Here is a 25,787-nt window from a genome sequence, read left to right as displayed (position 1 = left end):
GAGACACATATAGCTCAAATGCAGTCTGATTTTTTTCAAATGTGGACTACGTTTCAGTTACTACATTTTCAAATGGCTGTTTCAGTATTACATTTTCAAATGGCTCATGGTTCTGTTGGTGGAAGAAACTTTGATAGTTTTTTGGCTCCTCTCTCCTGTGGTAGTTTTCTGATAAATTAAGCACATTATAACTACTTCAAAAGCAGATACAGAAAAAGGTTGACTATGCAAAATGATTAGAGGAAAAAAAATTTAAAATCACCCAGTACCATTTAAAGTCTCCCTGGTTCAGGCTCAGAATGTGTTTAATAAAACTTGACCCACCTTACTTCAGGATACACGAGCAGGAAGCAGTTGTTCGGAGAGGCTCATACCTTTCTCTGGATCATCATTCCTCAGACAAAATCAGAAGTGACTTTCTTGCTCCCGTGCCTTTGGGATTCCTGGAGAGCTGCCTGGCTTGGGAGCTCTCCCCTTCTGCTGAGGAGGTTTCTGAATAGAGCACCTAGATTGGCTAAACAAGGTCATAGTCTGCATCACCTGGTGGCCCCTACTTGCTTCCCTGACTTTGGTTTCTTTATACTTTAGAGCCCATTTATGATTTGATAAGGGGAGATAATGCCTACGCGGCTTCGGTCTTATCAGCTGGACTTCATCCAACAGCAGCGTTGGGACTTTGTCTGTCCATTGTGCTCAGTGTAAAAATGGCCACATTTGCCTCAAAGGTTCACATTTCTTATCTCTCATCAGCCCTTTTTCTCCTTTTTTTCCTAAACTTCATCATTTTTATTTTTATGTTTTTAAATGGGAAGGGCACAGTTAATAATTCCTTTGGACCATAGCCACCTATTTCAGTATAGGCCTGTGCTAAAATATTGAACTATGCTAGAGGATTTTAGTGGGGCTCTGCTCTGCCTCTGATCACTCTGATCAGCTTGAGTGGGTAACTTTCACAGCCTCAGTTTCTCGTTCTGTATAATAAAATAGATGATCCTTTAGGTTCCTTCTAGTTCTGATGTTTGAGAATCCTTTCCAGACATAAATATGTGCTTAAAGTAAACATAAAGATATTAAAAATGTATCTCTAATCCTTTCTTAAATTTGATACTCCAGTTTTTTACCCCTTGCCTTTTCTTTCCCCAGCACTTAGTAGATGAACATATTAAGTGCCCATATCAATGCTTTGCTGCTTATATGATCAGTTCTGTTACTAATGACAGTCATAGGATAAGGGAAATTCACATATAGCCCAGAAGCCTCTGTATTCTTCAAGGTGACTCATCTGTTAGAAGTGGGTGGTTCTCTCCAGATCATAGAATAGAAAAGCTTAATGGAATGACCAGGAGGCAAAGAGGGATGAAAGAAAAGGGGAAAAACTTGAGTATCTGGACAAATCCTGAAGTGCAGAGCCACCATTTGCAGGGCCAGTTTGAAGCCCTGCATTCTGTGGTGCAAAGTCCCTGTAGTGACAAAGTTCATCCTTTGGAACCAGACATAGCGATTAGGTGGTAAGGGCAGGGAGACAATCTCTTTTCTTCAGGTTCCTGGCAGAGCCTAAGATCTCTGGGTGAACCCCTAACTAAGGAAGCCCATGGGGGAGGGGAGAAGACCTGACTCCTCCTAACTCCTGCTGTTAAGCGGGCTTGGCCCTTGAGGCACATTATCCAGTTGCCTGAACTTCACTTTTCCCCAATTTCCAACAATCTCCTCTGGTGTGAACAAGCAGACATGTTTTCTTCTACTGGGGGCTTGCTTGTCCCCATCTCTATGACAACACATCTCTGTTTTCCATCTCAGGAGACATTTATTGGGGGAAAGTGACATTTTTTTGAGCCATCAGCATGTTTCTAACATAGGAGAAATGAAAATGGAAAAATGAAATGGTTCTGAGCATCATAAAGCCCCCCCTTTTGCAGCTGAGGAAATGGGGCCAGAGACAAAGGGACTGCCCCAGAATCCCCCAGTAAGATTGGGGAGAGGATTTGAAGCCCCTTGTCCTGGGCCCCATCCCCGATCCCATGATGTCTTAAAGCATGTCTGATCTACACTACGTTCCTTCTCTGATGACAACAATAACTCGCATTTCTCTCATGCTTTCCTTAGGATGACAAGGAAATATGTTCTGGCTCATGACCCTGCATCTTCTTGATCTCCCCCACCCCCACCCTCCCACCAGGTCACTTTAAATTGCACTGTCTTGCTGTTGGGTGACCCTAGGCCAGCTACTTTACTTCTTTCTGCCTCAGTCTTCTCATCTGTAAAATAGGGGTAATAGCCACATCCGCCTCTTGGGGCTGCTGTGAGGGTCAGGTGAAATGATCAGTAAAGGACTTTCCTGGCTGTTGTGCCTGCTTCTGGTGAGGAAGCCCCTTGTCTCTTATCGGATGGCCCACTGAGCCTAGGTGGAGCTCCAGGACGACACATTCCAGGTGCCATTGCTGGGAATCTGTGGGGAGAAGGGGCTGCTGCCAGCCGAAGGGCATGACATCCCTGGTTATGCTCCTGTGAGGTTATGGTGGCCAAGAGGGACAAGAAATGACCCCTGAAGCCCAGGGTAGAGACATGATGATGTTGCCTTCAAAGAGAGGAGAGTGTGAGCAGGCCAGAGGGCAACTTCCTGTGAGATTTTGTGATTGGTTGTCCTTTCTTCTTGAAGAGACCCAAGATGGCAGGGGCATGATGCCATGACATGCCAGTGAGTTGGATTTAGGTGAGGGAGGGCTGTGTGAGGGCACTTGCCTCATTTTCCTCTCCAGAGCCCTCTGGGTCTAGTGGCAGGATAGAGATCAGGATTGGAGATGGCCATGGATGCAGTGGGAAACCTTGGCCTTTTTAAGCCTAGGGCCTTTAGCAGGTCTCAGTTTGACTGGGGTCGTACCCATTCAGTGATTAGGGTTTGGAAGCAACCAAATGCTGTAGGGCATTTAGTAGGTCTCTGATGGTCAAGGGCCCTGCAGGAGCATGGAGAAGGCTCTGCTGATTCCATCAGTAACTGTTTGTTTAGCAAGACATTGTGCCCAGATGTGCAGAGGTGGGGGCACAACAGGTGGACACAGTGGAGAAGTCTAAGGAAAATCTAAAAAGATGACTTAAGCTGGGAAAGGCCCCAATGAAATCAGGCTTTAAAGATAGGTAGACATTGAGCCAGCCTGGGGAGAAAGGCCAGCCATGTGGTGGCAGGCAAGTGCCTTAAAGTAGCTCTGTTCACACACACACACACACACACACACACACACAGCCCTTTATTGAGAGGAGGGAATTTGGTCTGAGAGAGGTTAGGGGAGCATGAGTAGGAAGCAGCTGGGCTAGGAAGACCCAAGGACAGTGACTGATAGAGCTGATGACCTGACAGGCTCCTCCAGCTTATGCTTTCTGATGGCCTTGGGAAGGGAGGCATGTGGGAAAGTCGGAGATAACACTTGTCATGGCGGGTGGCGGTGGTGCTGATGGAGAGAGGGGTATCAGAAGGGGATGCAGTGTAGGGGAATGAAAGTATGGTCCACCCTGGGACCAGACCCCTGTAGGAGACAGCCTGAAGCCAGAGAGCTTGGATTCAGATTCCACCTGTGATACGTCAGGGCAAACCTCCCGGGGACTGTCATGTCTCCTGGAAAGGAAGAGGTCAGTGGCTTCTGATAGCCCTCGCACCAAGGCCCATGCTCCTTGGATGCTGCTCCCTGTGGCTCTGGTGGCTGATGGGCGACCCTTTGTCCTCTGGGCAGGTGCAGTCTCAGGCCTCCATTCCTTGTCTCTGAAGTGATAGGGCCGGACTCCTTCCCTGGCTCGTGCCCTTCTTCTGTGACTTCTGGAGGAAACAGTGTGGATGCATGGAGTCCTCAGCGGAGAGAGGAGGAGGAAGAATTCTGACCGCAAGCCCTCAGCACTCTGTATAGCTTGGCCCACTTGAGAGAGAGAAGTGAGGAAATTGACTCCTGGATTAAGGTCCTGGGAGGAGGTACGGTGGGTTTGATGCCCCATGGAGCAGTGGTTAGAGTGCTGGACTTGAATCCTTTCCTAGACCTGCTCTGTGCCTGGTTCTTGGTAGAATAGAAATGTTAGGGTTAATGGCTTCAATCGTGTGTTACTGAGAGGGACAGAGAAAATGTGATTAGTCTTGAGGAAATGTGGGGCGTCTTTTCCTTTGTGACTGGAGTAGAGAATGGAGGGAGAGACCGGCCAGCGCTCCTGAGTTACAGTGAGTTCTCTGGAAGATGGCCTTATCATGGTTGGTGAAGTCAGAGACTTGGTCAGGTCTGATAAATAGTAAGGAGATGGAAGAGATTTGAATTTTGACTGGGAAGAAGGAAGCCAGGGATCAGCCCCTAAAACATTCATTAAGCTGTTGACAGCCGGTTCCGTCTGCTGCTCCCAAGCTGTAAGAGAAATCAGGAGCTCAGAAGCAGGGCTTGATGCCCCCATTTTGTTTCTGGCTTTCGCCTTCATTGTCACTGTCTTGAGCCAGATTCAAAAGTTTTAGCCCAGTTTGTTTGGTTTGGCCCAGCTCTGAGGCGCTCCAGAACCTAATTCTTCTATCCTTACTTCTTTCTCAGATCTCTTTCCCTGGGATTTTTTATCTTTACTTTACTTTACCCACCTCCTTCCCCCAAGACTCTGGCCAAGAGTCTGGGTGTCTATGGCCCTTGCAGCCAAAAGTTTTCCCAAATTGATCAGTGCCTCACTGCCCTTGGTATCGGACAAAGCATTCTTGGATGCCCTCTTTTCTTTGGCCTTTCCTTTCTTTTCTAGTGGTTAGTCTTTTCCACTATTTGCCATAGCCCAGGACTTTGTAACTTTTCACCAGAGTAAGTGTTACATACTCCCTGGTATATAGTATATGAAATAGATATAAAAACTAAGCATTTACTGGTAATCATAATTTCACGACCCCCATGTTCATTTAGGAGTCCCCATATGGGGTTGCGGCCCAGTAAGAAGCTGGGCCCTAGATTACTCTCCTCCAGAGGCTATGAAGTGCACAGAATGTCCCATCATGGTCCCTTCTCTTAAGCTTCGTTCAGCGCCTGGTAGTCCTCGGCTTCTCTCAAATTCCCGCTCTCGATCCGTGAGCCGAGGGCATAGAGAAGATGCACCCTGGTGACAACCAAGGACATTTCCTGTCCCCTTCCTCTGTATCTTCTTTCCCCAGAGAATGGGTCACTAAGGTCCAGGGATCAGCATTTTTAAAGAAGCTTCCTAAAGGTGGTTCCCATGCAGGTGGGGGGGGGGGGGAGATGCTAAGGAGACTGCTCAGTACTGACTTGGAGGCACCTTGGGAAATAGTCAGATGGTAAGCTAGGTGATGTCATCCACTGATAGAGAAAGCTAAGCTGAGCACTTGGGTCAAAAATGAGCAGGTGGAGGCCTTTCCACAAATGGACTGCAGGGGGAGTTTGTGCCCTTCCTGGACTGTAACCAGCCAGCCATTAATTTAAAATGTAAAGGAAGCCTTCCTGGATATCCCCATTGTTAGTCTGTAATCATTTCCCCGTCCCCATCCCCATGTCTCTATCATAGCTCCCCAATAGCTTGGGAGCCAGATGTTGGGGGCCACATGATTGTACAAACCATGTTGGTGATTCTGGGGGAGGGTTGAGTGCGCTAACCTAGGCAGGCAGCCTCAGGGAACTTGGGAGGCTCCCCACGGTATCTAGGCCATGTCGAGCCCTTCTTTAGGAAGCCCCTTCAGTCGTGCTCCAAGCTAGCAAACCTGCTCCCAGAACGTAAGCCTCTTCTCAACCAATTTTGGAATTTAGAGGGAAGTTGGACTCTTGGTAAACCATGCATTTTGGAATGATATTGGGAGCCTGCCTGGTACTTTGGGCTGGGGAAGGGCCATTGCCCATCCTCTTGCTTTTCACAGATGTCTTGGATCCACCTTCATCCTCGAGGATGGAGAAGGGCTGGCCCAAAGATGGAAAACCTAGGCGCTCTCCCCAGCCTCTGAGGCGTTAGCAGTCCCATGGAACACACTGGGGGGCTTGCGTGTCCTTAGCCTCGGGTCGCCTCATCTGTAAAATAACTCTGCATAAACACACAATCTTGTCGTTTGTCATCCTTAGGCGAGGTGACTCCAGGACTGTCCCAAGTGGAATATGCTCTCCGGAGACACAAACTGATGACTTTGATCCAGAAAGAAGCCCGAGATCAGAGTGGGACAGACCAAGCGGTGGTCTTGCTCTCTAATCCCACCTTCTACATGAGCAATGACATCCCCTACGTCTTCCACCAAGACAATAATTTCCTGTACCTCTGTGGATTCCAGGAGCCCGACAGTATTCTGGTCCTTCAGAGCCTCCCTGGCAAGGAGCTGCCCGCTCACAAAGCCATGCTCTTTGTTCCCCGGCGGGATCCTAGCCGAGAGCTCTGGGATGGGCCACGGTCGGGGGCTGACGGAGCCGTGGCTCTCACTGGTGTGGACGAAGCTTTCCCTCTGGAGGAGTTCAAGCATCTGGTCCCCAAACTGAAAGGTACCAACAGGGGCCTTTAGGGATGTTGGTGCTAGAGCCCCTCTTACCACTAGGTCACCATTTTCTTTGAGGATCCCACTGGATCCCTTGGCACCTTTACCACCAAGTCGCCATTTTCTTTGGGGATCCCACTGGATCCCTCGCCACCTTTACCACCAAGTCAACCATTTTCCTTTGGGATCCCACTGGATCCCTCACCATCTTTACCACCAAGTCACCATTTTCCTTGGGGATCCCACTGGATCCCTTGCCACCTAAAATCAAGTTTCTAGTAATTCTTCTGTGGTCCAAAGGACTAAGCCTGTCCTTTCCTAAGCTGGAAACTTAGTGGATGGTGTTTATTCTCCTCCAGAGGCACCTGTGAGGTCCTTAGCCCTTCCAAATGGAAGACACAAAAGGTCAGGATTTCACCCTTTTTTCCCCCTTGCAAGTGGGGAAGTGATTGGCCTAATTTTTTGACAGGGCTAGTAAACAAAATGCAAGGTGGATAGAACAGAGCTTACTTGTTGTCTGGTACCTGAGGGCTCTAAAGGCTGTCTTAATTAGACATTTCTTAGTTAGGCAGTGAGTTTGTACCCTGAGCCAGAGAGGGCCAGGCTTCCTGTGCTTTGGGTGCAAACCTGGAGAACCTGCTCCCTCACGACACCCTTATCTGTTAGGTGGCTGTGCATTACAGCACTTGCTCACAGTTGGCATGGACGCCCCACCAGCCTCCCATAGATCTGCCAGTCAGGTGCCCGCTGGGCAGGGCTGGAATGGGGAAAGGGTCCTCAGTTTCATGCAGGGGAAACCTGGTCACAATCCCTCAGAAAAACTATTGGAAAAGCTGACCCTGTCCCTGCCCCTTATCCCAGAAACCTAACTTTCCCCCCAGAAGGGGCCACTTGGCGGGGGCAGCCGGTGCACTCTCCTCCAAGGCCTCGGCCCCTCTCTCTGGGTTTGCTCTGGACAGCGTCTGAGTCCTCTGGGATAGGCTGCTAGGGGAGGAGCGGCTTGTGTGATGGCCCCCCGCTGTGCAGCCCGCCGCCATGGTTTGGGAGAAGTATTTCTCCCAGGATGACAAAAGGCTCTTCCCTGGAGCCTGGACAGAGCTGTGGCCGCAACGGCACCCAGCCTGGCCACCCCCCTCCCCCTTCCCTGCTCCTTCATGCCTCCTGCCCCCTTCACAGAAGCTCTGATGGGGAGTGGGTGTTTGTGTGTAGTGTAGGGCCCTGCCCCATCCCAGGCCCAGGGATCTTGTGTTATTTGACCCTGTGTAATCCTGCCATCTTTCTGCGACTCTTCTCTCTGCCTTCGGTTTTCTCGGGTCTCCTCGGAAGCGGAGACAAGTACAGTTTGGTACGACTGGTCCAAGCCCTCGCACGCCCAGCTGCATTTGGATTTCATGAAACCTGTGACTGAGGCCAAAGCCGGGAGCAGGAACAGGGTGCGAGCTGTCCGGCAGCTGATCCAGCGCCTCCGGCTCATCAAATCCCCCTCCGAGATAGCACTCATGCAGGCCGCCGGGCGGCTGACATCACAGGTACGCGGCGGGCCCAGCCGCCAGCTCTGCCCAGGGGTATCTTTGATATGGGTGAGCCAGGGTCTCCCACAAGAACTTCTGGAGCTCCTGCTCGGGAGGCCCCGAGCCCTGGGGGGACAGCCTGGGTGCACCCAGTCTCTTAGCATCAGCTGAAATCTGCCTCCTTCGAGGGTGTGCCCACAGAGGTAACCCAAGTGGTTGTGCCCTTTTCCTGTGCCACATCTCCCCATCTCCAAAGAGAGTTTAGACTCACAGAATGGCAGAGTGGGGAGAGAAACCCTTCTGATAGCAGGAACCCTGATCCCACCTTCACTTGTGGGACCTCCACTTCAGGACTGAGAGACGGGAGCAGGAGGCTTAGAGCTAAGCTGCTGCTGCCCCATCCCCACATCTTACAAACAAGGAAACCGAGGAAGCTTTTAGGAAACGAGAGCTAGGGAAGGAATCATTCCACATGATCCACACCGCAAGGCCTCCGGCGAATGCTTGAGGAGAACCTGAGGTGTGATTGAAAAATCACATTGGAGACATAGCCAGCCCTTCATCAGGGACCGGGGGCAGTGGGAGAGACATGGCCAGCTGTGTTATTCACAGATAAGAGACACATGCTGCTTTAAACTAACAAAATGGAGGGCATTCTGCTGGACGACCTCGGGGGGCTCACCTCCCACCACATCAGCTGTAGCTTCAGGGCTGCTACTATCTAGCTTGTTTTGGCCCACAGAGCAGCCCCCAGCCCCCCAGAGAGGGACCCACGAGCTACCCCCATTGACTTCACTCTCCGGCCTCCATTTTGGCCCTAGCCGTGGCCGCTGTAGTGTGAGTCACTTTCTCTGCAAAGAGATAAGATGGAGTCCCTAGCCGAGTTCATAAACTCTGTCCTTTTGCTGCCTCATTACCTCTGGGCAGACCGCTGTGGGGTCCATCTCTTGTGAAGTCTTGGGAATTATGGGACCATTAGGAGAAGCCAGGGGGTCTGTTCTGGAGCACAGTGTTCTTAAAGACACCCACCCAGCCTCACCTGGCTTCCTCCTTTGATGATTCTGTATACATTAACAGAGAGTCAGCCCTCCCCCAGAAAGCTTCAGTGATTCCTATCTGGCGATCTCTGTGAACCAGGGTAACCTTTGAGGAGCTGTGGTAACATCCAAGGCCTTCCCCATGCCAAGCCCAGCCTTATTTCTGATCTGATTTCTCTTTGTTCCCTGGGCTCCAGCCCCACAGGACGGCCTGTTCCCTGAACTTGGTGTGTTCTTCCCCATATCTGACTGTGCTAAGCCAGCCTCCTTACTCTTCAAGGCCCCGTTCAGGCTGTGCCCCCATGAAGCTGCCTCCTTTTTGGATGCTCCTTTTGCTGGTGCCCTCCAGAGATCTGTCTCCATCTCTCCTTTGGTCTCCTCATGTCCCGCTACTGTGACCGAGGTGTGGGGCAGGAACGGTGTTTCCTTGGTGTCCCCATCACCCAGCATATTGCCTGAAACATGGTGGCTGCTTGTGAAATCCTGGTTCAGTTGTGCAGTGGGTGGACATGAATCCCTTAGCTCATTTGATCCCCACCATGAGGAAGGAGATAAGGTCATTGATACAACCAGCACTTTTTAAAAGTGTGATGCTATTCCCCCTTTACAGATAAAGAAACTGAGGTTTATAGACTTATTTTAAACCACTCAGCAGTTAATTGTTAAAAGTAAGAGCAGAGCCAGGTTTCTGACCCCAGGCTTGCTGCTTTTTCTATCCTACAGTGTGGGGTGCACAAGGCACCTCTGGAAGAGAACGGTTCTGCCTTCTCAACTCTGGCTTAGCAACCCATGCTTGACTCCCAATGTCCCTTTTGGGCCTGAGAAAATGGGAGGACCGGTTCTTTGTATTCCAGATGGTCTAGGTCAGGAAGTGTGGATTGGATAAAAGAAAACTCTGTCCCTTTTTCCTTTGGCAGGCTTTTGTAGAGACCATGTTTGCTAGCAAAGCCCCAGTGGATGAAGCGTTTCTTTATGCAAAGGTGGGTATTTTATTGAAATAAAGGATTGTTGAAGAAGAAAAGCTTTTTTAAGAAGTTAGCAGATAATCTTGAGCTGGTGGGGAGTGCCTGTGAGCTTCATTGAGTCTTAGAGCTGGAGGCAGTCCTTGAAACAGGAAATATTGGAGAGAGAGAGAGAGAGAAAGATCTTGGAACCAAGAAAATCAGAGCTGGGAGGGGCCTTAGAACAGGGTTTATCCTCCTTTTGCAGGTAAGGAGGTAACACCTCTAAGCTTAGAGCCAGCAGCTGCATGGATGTCCCCATAAGTGGCCAGTTGTATATTTGGGCAAGAAGAAAACATGTTGTTCTGACAATGAAGGCCCGGGGGCGCCCGCCTAAGTGGGCACGCTGCCCCAGCGTCCTGGGGGCTACTAGAATGCAGTTCATGATGTGATGACTCATTTGCCCACAGCTCTCACTCCCCCATAAGAGTAGGCTGGTGGACATTTGAAAGGCTGAAAAGGTCACAAGGCGTGTGTGCGTCAGCAGGCCCGGTGCACCGCTGTTTAAGAAATAAGCCGGCGTGGTGCTGCGGTACCTGAATGGAGTCCGGCCTCTCTCCCCCAAGGTCCATAATTGCCCTCATTATGCCCCTCGATAGAGTTGGAGCCACTTGTGGCCTTCCCAGAATGCAGCCCATAGAAAAGGAGGCCCGGAGGGCTGATTATAGGTCTGGTAAAAGGGCCATTAAGAGTCCAAGTTCTGCGGCTTAGAGAATAGAACGCCGGGAAGTAAGCAGCTAACGAGCTCTTAAGGAAGGAGCTGGCACTGAGAAAGCTGGAACTGGGCAAATGACCAGGCAACAAAAATGGCCTGAAATTGGAGGGGAAGCAGGTGAGGCTGCAAAGCACAGGCCACAGCCCCTCTCCTACGGCCCCCCTCAGGGCAGGGGCCTGGCCCAGCTCCTCCATGGGATTGTGCATGTTGTAGTGGTGGTAAATAGTGGAACAAAGGCCCGCCTTCAGGCATGGAGGACCCCAAGGCTGGGTCCTCATTCTGTCTCTGTCTTTTACAGTTTGAATTCGAGTGCCGGGCTCGAGGTGCAGACATCTTAGCCTACCCCCCTGTGGTTGCGGGGGGGAACCGGTCTAATACTTTGCACTATGTGAAGAACAACCAAATTATTAAGGTAAGTGGGAACCTCCCCCCTCCCCCACACACACTGGATGGCCTGCCAGTCTGAGAGGACTGTGGTATGGAGACCCAAGCCCAGCAGAGCACTTCACTCGCAGCGCTGAGCGAGCAAGGGGAAGCTGTAGTTTGAGTGCTGCTCCCATTTTGTAGGTGCCCCCGGCACCTGGGGCTCCAAGTCCTCGATGGTCGGCTCAGATGGTTCTCATTCCCCAGAACTGAGCCCAGAGGATCCCTCGACCCCCTCCTGGCATGTGCTGATCCGCCTCCATTTTTCACTGTGTTAGGCAACCCTTGTCCTGTTGGCACATGCGGCACTCTCACCTCGCAGGCAGCTTCCACCGATGCTCCTGCTGCTGGGCAAAGGTCACCTCGCCCCTCCCTCTGGCTACCCCCCCTCCATCTTGTCTACACCGGGGTAGAGCTGAGATGCTGTTCTCTGGAAGCTTTGGTTTTATTCTTTAGAGTGGCTTAAACACGCAGTGCCATGGAGCCAGCCGCCCCACTGCTCATGGGGGCACTGAGGGTCCAGGATGGGGTGGCAGAAGTGGCTGGTCACTCCCTTTGAGGACAGCACGGGATGTAAGGAGACAGCTGCTCAGACCCATGAGCTGAGGGGGCAGTCGCTCATCCTTGCAGACAGGGTGGGTCAAATCCACTGCTCACTTCAGAGTTAGGGACACCAAGGACACCTCTCAGGGTTTTCTCTCATTTTTTTTTTTCCTGGGGTTAAGTGACTTGCCCCAGGGTCACACAGCTAGTTAAGTGTCAGACCACATTTGAACTCAGGTTCTCCTGACTTCAGGGCTAGGGCTCTATTCACTGTGCCACCTAGCCACCCCTCGGGGTTTTCTCAAGGGCCGCTGGCACCAAACAGCCCCAATGCCCAGGTCACCAAGAGGAAAAGACTTCATCTTTGAGCCGGGCCCATGGGAGCCCAGAGTCAAGTTCTGCCTCTGGTCTGTCGGTCTCCTCTCCCCCTTGCTTAGGTGAGGAAAAGAAAACCAGAAATACAAAATGTAGGTAGGAAGGCAAAGACAGCCTATGTAGATGATGGAGCACGGGGGCCTGTGGACCAGGCCCCAAGTGAGCCACATGACCCCTTAGGGAAGCGAAAGGGCCCAGAGAAGGCCTGGAGCCCCACTTGTGTGGGCGGGAGAGAAGTAGCAGAAAACTCCACAGAATGTGTCTGGTTTTGGCCGGGCCCAGGAAAGATTTCTCCTTCCTTTAAATCAGGCCCATCAAAAGGGAGAAGCAGCACAAACTAAGTGCAGAGCACTGTTCTGGTCTCCCCCCCACTCTGCTTGTCTCTCCACCCCTGCAGGATGGGGAGCTGGTGCTGCTGGACGGAGGCTGTGAAACTTCTGGCTACGTGAGCGACATTACCCGGACCTGGCCTGTCAATGGGAGGTAGGCCCCAGGACCCGGATGGTGCCAGCAGGAAGGCTCCTTGGAGGTGCTCCCCTACAGAGGGTGGCTTGCAGTCCTGGGGTGGGCCAGTGGATGGGGACAGAGCAAAGTTATTGTCACCAGGCTGGACAGAAAAAGTCAGAGACCTAACCCCAAAGGCCTTGCCCCTGTCCCGGGAGGGGGGCCCCATTGGCCCCATTCAGCCCCATTCACAAGCCTTTTGGGACGTGGACTCACATGTCACTTGGGGAGGCTCACTCCCATTCATAGGAAGCATATTGCAGCTTGTCCTCAGGGACGTGGAGCACAGGGAGACTTCCCCTCTGTTGTCACCCATAGACGTTGATGGCGACGCTCACCTTTGGAGGCGCTGAAAGGAGACCACTGGTGTGACGCTTGGTCATAGGATCTCAGCACCTGCTGGGTGCCAGGGGCTACAGGTTCAGAGACATGCGTGTCCTCCTGCCCTCGAGAAGCTCCCTATATCTGGACCTGGATCTGGGTCAGGGAAGGACCTTAGGGGCATCCAGTTGGACTTCCTGCTTTTGCGGATGAGGCAGTTGAGGCCCAGGGCTTTGCCTGCAGTCACATCAGTGGCGCCCCACAGTGAGAGGCCCAGGTTTCTGGCCTTGCCTAAACGCCCCATCGCCCACCAGCCATCACTGCTATGATGGCGTCCCCGCCCCTCTTCAGGCTTTAATCATTTCTGGTGTCCTCTGTTTTCCTCCATTCCCTTTGGCGATGGTAAAGTGAGCCTCCCTCCCTTCTCTGCAGGTTCTCCGCAGCCCAGGCAGAGCTCTATGAAGCTGTGCTGGACGTCCAGAAGGCATGCCTGGCTCTGTGTCGCCCCGGCAAGAGTCTGGAGGACATCTACAACCACATGCTGGCCCTGATCGGGCAGAAGCTGCAGGAGCTCCGGGCACTGAGCAGCCACCGGGCCAACGGCACCATCAAGGTACGTGCGCTCACACAGGGCAACACCTCGGGAGACTGCAGACGATGGGAGGGCCCATTAAGGACCAGGGAAAGGCTCCTTCTCTGGGAGCCCATGGAGAGACTATTACCTGGCGCTGCCAGCAGGGGGCAGCCCCATCTGCCACAAGCCCTTCATCCCTTACCAACATGGTGGTTTGTGGGCACCTAGCAGAGGGCCAGGAAAGGGCCGAGCACAGGTTGTACAGATTTCTTTGCAGTGAAACCGGTTAGGGGACCTTACTAGTTAATATTCTGCTAGAGAGAGAGAGAGCTCACAAGCTTGTGCATTTATTAAGCACCTTTTGTGTCCTACCCAATGTGCTGAAGGCCACCAGAATTAATATTGTTCCCTTTTTGGAAGATTTTGTCCAGATCTCACACAAATGGAATTTATTGTAAATGAAAAGGCTCTACTTGGGAGAAAGTTGAAGGTTTTATCAACGAAATGTTACAGATGGAAGATCTCCCTCTTCTCTGGAGTTTCCCTGAACCGTTTTTATCTGAAGACAAAAGTCTCAAATTCCTCCCAGTTTAGGCAACTTAGTAAACAGCCAGTTCTTTGCTGTCCATGGAAGAATCTTTGTCTTAGCTATTAGCAAATGCTTAACATGAGAACCAAAGGGAGTGATTTGAATTAGAATAACAACCTCCATCATAAAAGGAAAAGGAGCCACATGTTCAAATGTTTGTGGCAGCTCTTTTTGTGATGGTAAAGAATTGGAAATGAGTAGATGCCCATCAGTTGGGGAATGGTATGGCACATGGGAGTAATGGAATATTATTGTTTTATAAGAAACGATCAGTAGACTGATTTCAGAAAGGCCGGGAGAGACTTATGTGAACTGATGCTGAGTGAAGTGTGTAGAACCAGGAGAACAATATACACAGCATTAAGATTATGTGACAGTCAACTGTGATGGACTCTTTTCTTTTTTTTTTTTTTTTTTTTTTTTTTTATTTAATAGCCTTTTATTTACAGGATATATACATGGGTAACTTTACAGCATTAACATGCCAAACCTCTTGTTCCAATTTTTCACCTCTAACCCCCCCACCCCCTCCCCTAGATGGCAGGATGACTAGTAGATGTTAAATATATTAAAATATAAATTAGATACACAATAAGTATACCTGACCAAAACGTTATTTTGCTGTAGAAAAAGAATCAGACTCTGAAATATTGTACAATTAGCTTGTGAAGGAAATCAAAAATGCAGGTGTGCATAAATATAGGGATTGGGAATTCAATGTAATGGTTTTTAGTCATCTCCCAGAGTTCTTTTTCTGGGCATAGCTAGTTCAGTTCATTACTGCTCCATTAGAAATGATTTGGTTGATCTCGTTGCTGAGGATGGCCTGATCCATCAGAACTGGTCATCATATAGTATTGTTGTTGAAGTATATAATGATCTCCTGGTCCTGCTCATTTCACTCAGCATCAGTTCATGTAAGTCTCTCCAGGCCTTTCTGAAATTTGTGATGGACTCTTTTCAACAGTGAGGTGTGATTCAAGGTTATTCCAGTAGACTTGGGATGGAAAATGCCATCTGCATCCAGAGAGAGAACTATGGAGACTGAATATAGATCAAAGCAGAGTATTTTCACCTTTTTTTGTTTTGTCTTTTCTTTCTTGTGATTTTTTCCCCTTTTGGTCTGATTTTTCTTGCACAAATTGACAGATATATACTTAAAAGGATTGTATAAACTCTTATCAGATTGCTTTGCCTTCTTGAGGAAGGAACAGGTAAAGGAGAAGCGAGAAAAAATTTGGAATATAAAATCTTACAAAAATGAATGCTGAAAAACTATCTTTACATGGAATTAGAAAAATCAAGTACTATTGAGAAAAAATTAAAACCAACTCCCTCCTCAGACTTGAAGGTTTGCAGGTTTGAAATAACTTTCATTTCCTAGTGAGTAGAAAGAATCGGCATTCACTGTAGTTTTTGTGAGCCGGAAAGACTCAAAAGCAGAGGACAATCAGATGTAGATTTCTGCCAAGAGGACAGATCTGGCTTCTGAGCCTGAACAGAGAGCTGGGACTCACTGAGTGGCCCAGGGGAGCGTGGGTGTGAGTGGGTGGGTGTCCTGGAGGAATCAGTTTCATCTGGGTTTCAGATGAGCTAGGACTTCTTGTCAGGAATGCTAAAAGTGGGGAAGTGTTTGGACCTAAGACGACAGTTACAACTAAATGTTGTGCAGGGGCTCACAGTAAAGGTTGGAGCCTTGTGGCAACTCAGGATCACAACAGGGCCTTCTAAAGAGAGAGAAAGGGAGACAGGGAGGGTGGGGGAGAGAGAGAGCGAGAGCGAGCATGCACTCTGGAGGGTTGTGGGCATAAGGGCTAATTCTCCAGAGGACAACAGTGGTCACCTGGGGAAACTGGGCATTTTGACTTTGCTGTTTTTTTTTTTTTTTTTCTATTAGCTTAAAATATCTGGTCCTTTGTCAGGGAGAGAAAGGGCAGGGAGTGTGATTTTTTAATTTGGGGAGAGGTGTTGATATTAATTTTTAATTTTTCAAAATTTTTGTTTAGTTCCAAATTTTCTTCTTCCAATCAATTCCAAGTCTCCTCCACTTGCCCACCTGGTGATCAGCAGTAATAGATACCATTGTACATGTGAAATCATGCAAAACATATTGGTCGTGTTAGGAAAATTTTTTAAAAGGAAAACCAGTTAGTTAATCAAAAGATTGCTTCAGTCTGCACTTAAGAGTTTATCAATTCTGTGTCTCTGTAGGAGTAGCGTTGGATCATGGATCCTTTGGACCAAATTATCTTGAGTCATTACTGATCCAAATAGCTAAGTGAGTCGTAGTTGATCATACAGTATTGCTGTTAACAGTGTCCACTGTCTCCTGGTTCTGCTTACTTCAGCTTGCTTTGGTTTATAGAAGTCTTTCTAGGATTTTCTGAAAATATCCTGCTATATTTCTTTTCTTTTCTTTTCTTTCTTTTTTTTTTTTTTTTTTTGGCTGAGGCAATTGGGGTTAAGTGATTTATGCAGGGGGTCACAGCTAAGAACTGTTAAGTGGCTGAGGACTGAGGCCAGATTTTAATTCAGGTCTTCCTGACTTCAGGACTGGTGCTCTATCCACTGCACCACCTAGCTGCCCCTTGTCATTTCTTACTGTACAGTGAACGGTATTCCATCACAATTATATGCCACAACTTATTCGGCCATTCCCCAGCTGATGGACATTTTCTCAATTTCCAACTCTCCTGCTGTTATATTTTTGCAGATGTGGATCCTTTTCCTTTTTTTTTTTTTCTTTTTTTGATCTCTTTAGGATACAGACCTAGTAGTTTCTGGGTCAAAGGATTTGCACAGTTTCCTAGCCCTTTGGGCATAGTTCCAGATTGTACTCCATAATATTTGCATCAGTTGACAACTCTACCAGCAGTGCATTTGTGTCCTAATTTTCCCACCTCTCTTCCAGTATTTATCATTTCCTTTTCCTGTCATCTTAGCCATTCTGAAAGGTGAGAGATGATATGTTGGAGTTGTTATAATTTTCATTTCTCCAATCAATAGCGATTTAGAGGTGGTTTTTATATTGATGGCTTTGATTACTTCTTCTAAAAACTATTCATATTCTTTTGTTATTTATTGATTGGAAAATGTTTTATTTTTCTTTACTTGTTACCACAGTTCCTAAGGAAGACCTTTTTTAAAAAAAAAATCCTAGTATCTTCATTGGATAAATGAAAATTTGCTTTGCTGCCTTTTAGAGTAGCGTGTTACATTGGGGTTGTTTTAATTTTCATTTCTCCAATCTAGCAATTTAAAGATGTTTTTTATATTGATGGCTTTGATTACTTCTTCTGAAAGCTGTTTATGTTCTTTAGTTACTTATTGATTGGAAAATGGCTTCTTTTTATTTACTCTTTGCCATAGTTCCTAAAGAAGACCTTTCTTTCTTTTTTTTTTTTTTTTTTTTTGAAGACCTTTCTTTAAAAAAAAAGAAATCTTATAGTATCTTCATTGAATAAATGAAAATTTGCTTTCTTTGCTATCTTTTAGAGTAGCAGGGAGTGTGTTCCTCAGGTGGAATTAAGCTAGAAACACTTTCCTTGGGAATGGGACAGAAAGCTGACTGTGGCAGCCCAGAATCTCCCTTCCCAGGGAGTCCTGAATGGAGAGGTGGGCAGTAAATTACATCTGGTGGGAGCCCTTGGATTCTCTCCCAGCAAGCTTAGAGTTTCCCTCAGAGTCAGCTCATGTAACAGGACCCATCCTGTGAATCCTAGGTATAAGCATCAGTCTCTGCAGGGGGGACAGTTCCCCCTTCACTGGCCTAGTCGTTTCTGTGATGATGACCCAGGGCTTTGCTCTTCTAGGCAGCTCGGAAGTACTGCCCCCATCACGTCGGCCATTACCTTGGTATGGATGTCCATGACACGCCGGACATATCCCGCTCGCTGCCCCTCCAGCCCGGCATGGTGGTTACCATCGAGCCAGGTGAGAGCAGTTTCATTACGCTTGGAACTTGAGCAGACTTGGAGCAGAAAGTGCTTGGAGAGCATGATGAAGTGTCCCTCCTTCCCAAAGTAGTCATCCCCCTGTTTGCTTTAGGCCAGGTCTGTTCCCAAGGAGCAGAACCTCTGAGATGGCATCTGGAATTCCTGTGTTGCTGGTGCCATGAACCTTGCCTGGGTCGGCAGTCCTGGGATGGAAAGCCAGCTCTCGGGCCGGTATTCATTACACACAGCCAGGGGATGTCTGTGCCCATCAGGATGTCCCTGGGGTGGAGGGCATCCAAGGCCATTTGCTCCCAAGTCTCTCCTAACTGGCACCTTACATTGGGGAGCTGGAACAGCTCCCTGCATTCTCTCCTTGTCGCAGAGTCTTCACCAGGCCCCCCACTCCCTCACCTGCCACCTTTGAGCTCAGAGGGGGAATCGATGACCAGGAAAAGTAGCCCCTTGCCAATGGGCATATGAGGTCTGAGGATCAGTTACACTGCAGAGGGCAGAGGGCATCAATGGGAGGTGGCCAGTAGAACAAAAGTCTTTGGCTTGCAGGCCATTGCTCATTGGCCCTTGCCATTCAGTGGGGGACCCCCTCCTTCCCTCTGTACACCCATCCCTTGCCTGAAGCTCAAAGACCCCACCAAACCTTCCCCCAGACCTAAGGAAAAGTGCTGGGGACACTCATTAGCAGCTCTTGTCTCTGGAGCAGCCCAGGAAGGATTCTGCCCATGCTCAGGAGCTGGAAGTCTCTCCTTTGTGGGGCCGAGCCCCTTCTACACTTGTTCTCTTTGTCCATCAGAGCTGTCCTTGGTATTAGATCTTTTGTGGGCCGCCACCATGGACATTTTTTTTTTTTTTTTTTTTTTTTTTTTTTTTTTTTGTTGGTGTTTGGATCCATCAGCATGTCTAGCTGGTGAATAATAGTCCTTAATGCTACCTTGCTTTTCCATCTTAGTTCTGCTAATAAAGAAATATTCAGGGACATCTGTATACATACAGGTTTCTGGAAATCTCCATAGACAGACCCAACATACCCACCAGAAAACTTCTTAAAGCTTCATTTGCTTCAGGAAAGGTCCTTCAGAAGTTGTATCAGCCATATTGTAATTGAATTAACTTCCTCTGGGCTAACTTGTGCCTTCCCCTCATCTAGGTTTTCTTTCCTTCTGCCTCTGGCTCTGTGAGCTATTGGGTTTCTCCCTCTTTGGGGAGGGGGGGGGGGGGAGGCACAAGCTGAAATGTTGGTACTTGGTTTCTCTATCACCTTTATGGCAAATTACACCACTGCTCATGCTTTTGGGAGGAGGATGCTGTGGATTTAATGCAAGAATTTAATGGATTTAATCTGCCTTCATCCAAAAATTCTGGAGATCTGTCATTGACCATATTGGACTTTGCTGCCAACTTTTGTGGCTAAAAACATAAATCCACCATCTTGATCCAAGCATTCTTTCTGATTCGTGGAGGTTTTCCTCCAAATTTGACACCCACCCACCCTCATCACCACAGCAAGTCAATCCAGCATTAATCTCTGCTTAGCCCCCCAAAACCGAGGCTCATGTGCTTCCCACGCTAGCCCACTAGGCCCTTCCCCTGGAGAGAAGCCACTTTCTAAATGAAATGCTGAGAGCTTTGCTGTCCAGGAAGAACATCAGCCAGGAGACAGAAGCAATACATCCCTACAAAAAGAAATGTGATTTCTAAGTGGGCTTCTTGGCCTCTTGAAAAGCAAAGTACCTCATGGATAACCTCCTAAATGCTGAAGCCCATGAGCCTGCAGTCCTGGGCACACAGATTAGCTGTTTGACACTTGGTAAATAGTATATCACTTGATATCCTCTAAATAGCTCTAGGAGTAAATGCTGTTTTTATCCCACCCCCTGTTTTACAGTTGAAGAAACTAAGGCAGACACTTAAAGTGACTTGTTCAGAGTCACCCAGCTAGGAGTTGTCTGAGGCTGGACTCAAACTCAGGTCTTTCTGGTACCAAGCCTAATGCTTTTACCCACTGTGCTACCCCGCTGAAGAAAGGGGCCCGGTTTGGCCACCACCCTTATATTCTTTCATTAACATCATAGGATCTTTGCTTGACTTCTTCCTTCACTGTTCAACCTTTAGTATCTACAAATGCTTCTTTTGTTGTGATTTTTGTTTAGTCATTTTCAGTCGTGTCCGGCTCTTCCTGACCCCATTTGGGGTTTTCTTGGCAGAAATAATGGAGAGGATGGCCATTCCTTCTCCAGCTCATTTTATAGATGAAGAAACTGAGGCAGAGACGATGGGGTGACTTGTGCAGAGTCACACAGCTAGGATCAAAGATCAGATTGAACTTGGATATTCATGTAAGGGGCTCTATTCATTGTGCCACCCATCTGCCTTTTATTGTACTAGATTCTGCTGGGAAGCAGAAAACCTTATTGAAATCTTCCATTTGATGTAAATTTCAGTCAATGTTATTAGGCTTAGATGGTGAGAGATTTTGCCAGCCTAGCAGGTGAGAAATACCCTTGCCCTCCCTGTGGAAAAGTTGGGGGAGGAGCTTGTTGGGCACCTCCTGTGGCACTGCCCAGCTCTGCTGCCACACATCTCTGTGCTTTCTCAGATGCTTCAGAGAGAGGTGTGACTGTCTTCTGGGTCACCTGATGTGGGCATGTAGGGAGTAAAATCTGGGGCACTGCCACGGCTGCAGCTGCTGTCAGGAGCTCGTGGGCCAGTGACCTCCACCTCCAGCCAGTTATGAAATCGTGGGTTGGAGCTGGAAAGGCTGGTGAGCTCAGTGCATCCAGCCTTGTGCCATCCTCTCAGCCTTGAAGCTCTTGTGCCAGCCTCATTGGTGGCATGTCAGAAGCCAAGCTCCTCCCACATTGCCTGACCTGGCCTTTGGTTTGCCCCATGTTGGGCAGACAAGGACCTTCCAGGGAGGGGCTCTGTTGAATTTGCTTTTGCTTCCTTTTGGTCTTTTGGTCTGATTGTCCCACTGAGGATATCCTCTGGAGGCCATGGAAGGAAAAATTTTAAAGCTGTCTGATGGAAATTTTTCCATGGCATGGTGGAGCTCAGGCCCTTGAATTCAGACCCTGTGCTAGAGCTTTCCTATCACTCTTCCCTCATAGTCCAGCCCATTGAGACATTCTTTCAGAAGTAAAGTTCTAGGTCCCCAATAGTGCCATCACCCACAGATTCTCTGCCTCAGTGACATCCTCACAAAGGCCCACTGGTCAGAATCTGGGGGGCTTGTTTACGGGGCAATGGTAAGGAGCACAGTCAAGAAGGGAAAGGCGGGAAGTAGGACTGTCCCCTGGACTATTGGGAACATGCCATGATACTTCCAGGGCCAGAAGAGAAACATCCCTAAGCTGCGCCCCTGGGCGTCATTTGTTCTAGGGCAAGGTGGGGGCAACATTGGTAATCTCAAAAGTTTTCTTTTGTTCCCCCTCCCCTGTGGAAAGAGAAGAAACCAGCCCTTGGAACGAGTAAACACAGGCCACCCAAACTGTCTTTGTTAGCTGTTTCCATCTTGGGTTCCATCAGTTCTGTTAGAGGGTCGTGTTTGAACAGGAAATCCCCAGAGTCATGGCAGGAGTGTGTCAAGTTCCTTCTAAGTGGTTCATTTTTATAAAGTACCATTAAAACGTGACTTCTGGTTCTGTTCACCACACTCTGCATCAATTTGTGCAAATCTTCCCATTGAAATGCAGTACTGCTCCCAGCCAGCCACTAGTTGGTGAGCCCTCCCCTGGCTTCCATTTCATTAATCTCATGTGGTCCACTTTAATTTTATAGAGAGAGGATTTTTTTTCCTCTTTGTTTAAACACTTTGGAATGGACCCAACAGTGATGTGCTGAGCCAGAGGCTATCCCCAGTTTAGAAACTCTGGGGGCCCAGTTGTAAATTGCTTCCTGGAGCAGCTCCACCACTGTGCCCTTAATGTGTGTGCATTGAGGGGCACCTCAGAGCCATTTAGATTTGCATTTCTCTTTGCTTTTTGTGATTTTGGAGTGTTTAAGTAGCTTGGATTTTTTCCAGCTTAAGACCCTTTGAAAAGCTACCCTGGCCTGTCTTCTCTTTCCTTAGGTGATTTCCCTTTTTTCCATCCCCTTTCTTCCCTTCCCAGGCATCTATGTTCCTGAAGGTGACTGTGATGTCTCTGAGAGATTCCGGGGTCTCGGTGTGCGCATTGAGGACGACGTGGTGGTGACCGAGGGCTCGCCCCTCATCCTGTCTGCAGATTGCCCTAAAGAGATGCACCATGTGGAGCGGATCTGTGACCGGGGCTCTTGACCCGAAGCTCAGGCTCCTGGGCAGACCCATACACTCACCCCTTGAGGAGCTTCCACGGATGTGCACACGCATATATTCTTGAGTATATGTTTGTGCATATATGTGTATATATACATATATACATATATTCATGTATATATGTATATATGTTTGTATGTATTCCCTTCCTTGGGAGTTGGGGGGAGTCTTTATGCGGACATTTTCCTTTTATACTTGGGAAGCCTAAAGAGGGAATTCTTCAGCTCTGGAGAGGGGGGGGGGGCTGTTTATACTGCAGCAGTGACTTAGGCCTGCTCAAGGTTTAAAGGTAAAGGGGTAGGTGAGGTCTGCATTTCCTCTGGTCTTTAATTAGTAAATCTTTCATTGACAAAGGCAGGAAAAAGATGCCCCTCTCCCACCCTCCCAATCTAGCTGTTCCTGCTTCCAGGGACTCCATGGTTGGTTTCCATGGGAGGGGTTTGAGTGTTCACCCCCTGGACCTGCCTTAGAGGCCTGGAAACAAGGCACAAAGCTCTCAGCTTCTCCTCTTCCTCTCTCCCATGGGGGACCACACTCCACACCCAGAAGCCCTTAGCTGACCACGTTGTCTCCACAACTTGGGTTGGCTGGCTGCTGAGGCTACACCCTCAGTGAGGTGATGGCTCGGAGTCCATCCCTTGTGGCAGGCTGGGAAAGGGCTTTGAGGGCAGAAGAGGAGCTTGGTTCTGGACCGACCTTTCCTCTCCTTTTCCCAGCTTCCTGGAGCTTATCCTGCCCTAGTGCAGTGACCCATTCCCTGGTCAGGTGGGCCCAGCTCGGCAGCCTCTCCAAGGCTGAAGCTCAGTCTGAGCAAGGGAGACTTGCTGTCTCTCCCGCCATTTGCTTCAGGCAGTGCTAATGCTAGTAAAGCTGCTGATGAGCCTTCAGCTGTCCTTTGAAATCCTGGTGTCCTGGCTGGGCTCGGGGCACACCCAGCCCTGGCCTTGGTGCTGGGGCCTCGCTAGGGAGGGACTCTTAGGAAAGGGTTAAGAGTCAGTGCCAAAATCAAAGCCCAACTTCACAAAGTGCCAGTAAAAGGACCACAGATTGTTTAATAAACACGTCAGGGAAACGAGCTTGAGAAATGACACCCTTCATGGAGTGCTGGAAGTGTGCCTATCTGATAGGAAAACTGGAGAGAGATACAGAGGAAGCCAAGGGCGGGCAGCTGGGCGCTCCTTCGGGAGGCAAGGATAATGTTACAAAGCCAAAGTGTTACAAATTATATCCGGGCTGCCCTTCCCCTCCCTTCCCTGCTGAAAAGAGGCCCGTGATGGCTGGACAGCTGGAGCAGGTGTCCACGAGGAGGCCCAGTGTTCCAGAGAGCCGAGATGTCCCTTTACATACAGCCTTGACCCCTGCACACACACATACACATATACACTTTCTCCATCTCTCTCTCTCTCTCTTGCCCAGGCCCCAACTTCAGCCTGCCATTTGCCACTTAAGTGAAAAAAATGAGACAAGCAAGGTAGGAAGGCTTTTTTAAACTTGGAAAACCCTAGAATAAAAGCTTGACCTTTCTATATGGCATTCCTTGTGAAAACACAGTAACAAGTTTGCAACTTTCTAGCTGAGAAACTGGCCAAACTTGGGCAGAACACTTTCTTGTATTTGATACTTACCTCCTCCTCCCCCCTTCAAAAAGAAACTTTCAGGTCACTGGGAAGGTCCTAGGCCCTAGAGCCCTAAGTGTGCCTTTGAGTAGAATTGTGGAGCTGCTGTGGCCACTGTAAAGTCCCTCCATCAAGGTCTCTTGTCACCCAAGTCCCAGCATCTTAACAGGACCCTCCTGGATACTTGAACAACTGATGCTCCTGAGGTCAAAATCCCCTCCCCCCTCCCCCCCAGCACCGTCACCCTGAAGACAGTATTTTATGAGGTGTCTGGCTTTGCTAGGTTTGGGAATTGGAGAGCAGACAGTCGTTCCACCCAGGGTGCATCCTTGGTGTTTAGCATTAAGATTGGTTCGCCAGCCAAAAAAGTATTAGATCCTTTCAACATCCATCCACACCTCCAAGTGAACGCTTTTATTGGGCAGTGATTGGGGAAAAAAAATGCAAGGATATTCTTTTTCTTCCCTAAGAGGGACTCGAGGAAACAATAACAACGGCGAAGTTATTTCAAGGTGGTTCTCATTGGCTCCCAAAACTATTTGCATTTATGTTTGTTGATATCAAAAATGTTTCTTCCTTGGTTTCTGGGTGAAGAGAAAGCAGCAGCCCCATTGCTGAGGGGTCACTGTTGGGTGACCCTTTGTGATGTGTCTGATCTCAGAGTGTTCTCATTTATTCTAGAAAGGGCTAAAAGGGAAGACCTCCATCTCACACAGCTCCCCTCTTCTTGAGAGCAAGGGTCATTGTGAGACAAATCAATTTGTCCTCAATTAAGTGTATCCTCAGGGAGTTAGGGCCTCTGCAAATCTGACCACACTGTGGACTCTGCTTCCCATGGTGGCATTAGGAAGGTCCGATAATAACAAAAGAGATTTTACTCTTGAAGAGGAGGAGGGAGGGTTGGGTTTGGGGGCGCTTTTTTATTTGGTATCCATTCTTGCCACTTAGTGAAACAGTGTTAAAGCCAGACGGGGCCAACAAAGCCGTTGTCTTGAGAGGTGTCCCTTTAAGCTGCTGAGTTTGCTCAGGTGCCGGGCTAGGCTGGACTTTAACTGCAACAGGAGAGAAGGGTTGGATCACCAAATACCTCATGGAACCCTTGGGAGATGAGACTCTTCCCTTATACCAGGGCCCTTCCCAAGTTCACAGAGCAGCTGAATCTTTCTGACTGCCCTCTCCTTCCTGCACCCACGGGAAAATCATGGCAGATTCACAGAGGGGAATGGTCTCCTCGTGGGGTAGCTGATCTCAACCAGCATTCTGACAGTTTTATGAACTTTCTGTGAATATCGAGTTGGACAAAATGCTGTTACTTTGTAAAGACTCGCCCACCGAGATATCAGGTATTTCCCAACAAGGGAAAAATTTTGTTACCAGTGTTTAAAAATAAACTAATACTGTACGTTGCTTTTGGCCTTGTCATGTTTCGGAAGCTAAAGGTTTCTTCTGGGGTTAAAGGTATGACTTTTTCACAAGCACTCAGGTCAAGGCTCTCTTGGGCAGCAAACAAACCATTTAACTTCTGCTCTTGCTCACTGATATGTTCTAGACATAATAAGGACCCCAACCTCAAGCTGAGAGGAGGAAATGTAACTGACTGATCGAAGGGTGGCAGGGCCAGAGCCATTTGCAGACAGTACTTACACTGTAAATTAGGCCAGGGCTGGGCTTGGTCCAGGCCCTGTCCTTTACCTGGGTGACCCAACACAAGCTGCTGCACATTCCTAGGCTTCAGAAGGCCCCTCTACAAAATCTGAGGTTTGGATGAGATGATCTCGAGAGATTCCTTCCATCCCTGAACCTGTGGGCCTACTCTGGCCATAGGGAAGAGCATTTTCCCTCAATAGGGTAGGGTCAGAGGAGGTTCTGACTTA

General features: G+C 48.7%; 1 protein-coding gene across 5 annotated transcripts in view; it reads left to right on the top strand.

The window, feature by feature from the left end:
- XPNPEP3 (X-prolyl aminopeptidase 3) overlaps window positions 1-25,320 on the top strand; it is a 32,206-nt gene extending 6,886 nt beyond the window's left edge. For 4 of the 5 annotated variants that reach the window (XM_031938851.1, XM_031938850.1, XM_031938852.1 and 1 more), the window contains 8 exons: window positions 6,060-6,467; window positions 7,787-7,989; window positions 9,926-9,988; window positions 11,023-11,136; window positions 12,463-12,548; window positions 13,323-13,503; window positions 17,866-17,986; window positions 22,113-25,320. In XM_031938851.1, the coding sequence (XP_031794711.1) occupies window positions 6,060-6,467; window positions 7,787-7,989; window positions 9,926-9,988; window positions 11,023-11,136; window positions 12,463-12,548; window positions 13,323-13,503; window positions 17,866-17,986; window positions 22,113-22,279 (1,343 nt within the window). In that variant the 3' untranslated portion in view covers window positions 22,280-25,320. Of the gene's footprint in view, window positions 1-3,722; window positions 3,956-6,059; window positions 6,468-7,786; window positions 7,990-9,925; window positions 9,989-11,022; window positions 11,137-12,462; window positions 12,549-13,322; window positions 13,504-17,865; window positions 17,987-22,112 lie in introns of all 5 variants that reach the window. The other variant, XM_031938854.1, reaches the window with a different exon arrangement.
- Window positions 25,321-25,787: the final 467 nt, after the last annotated feature.

Source organism: Sarcophilus harrisii, chromosome 5 (genome assembly GCF_902635505.1).
Source record: "Sarcophilus harrisii chromosome 5, mSarHar1.11, whole genome shotgun sequence".
Classification (NCBI taxonomy): domain Eukaryota; kingdom Metazoa; phylum Chordata; class Mammalia; order Dasyuromorphia; family Dasyuridae; genus Sarcophilus; species Sarcophilus harrisii.
Note: the sequence above shows the minus strand (reverse complement) of the source record. Positions and strands in the feature narration are given on the sequence as shown.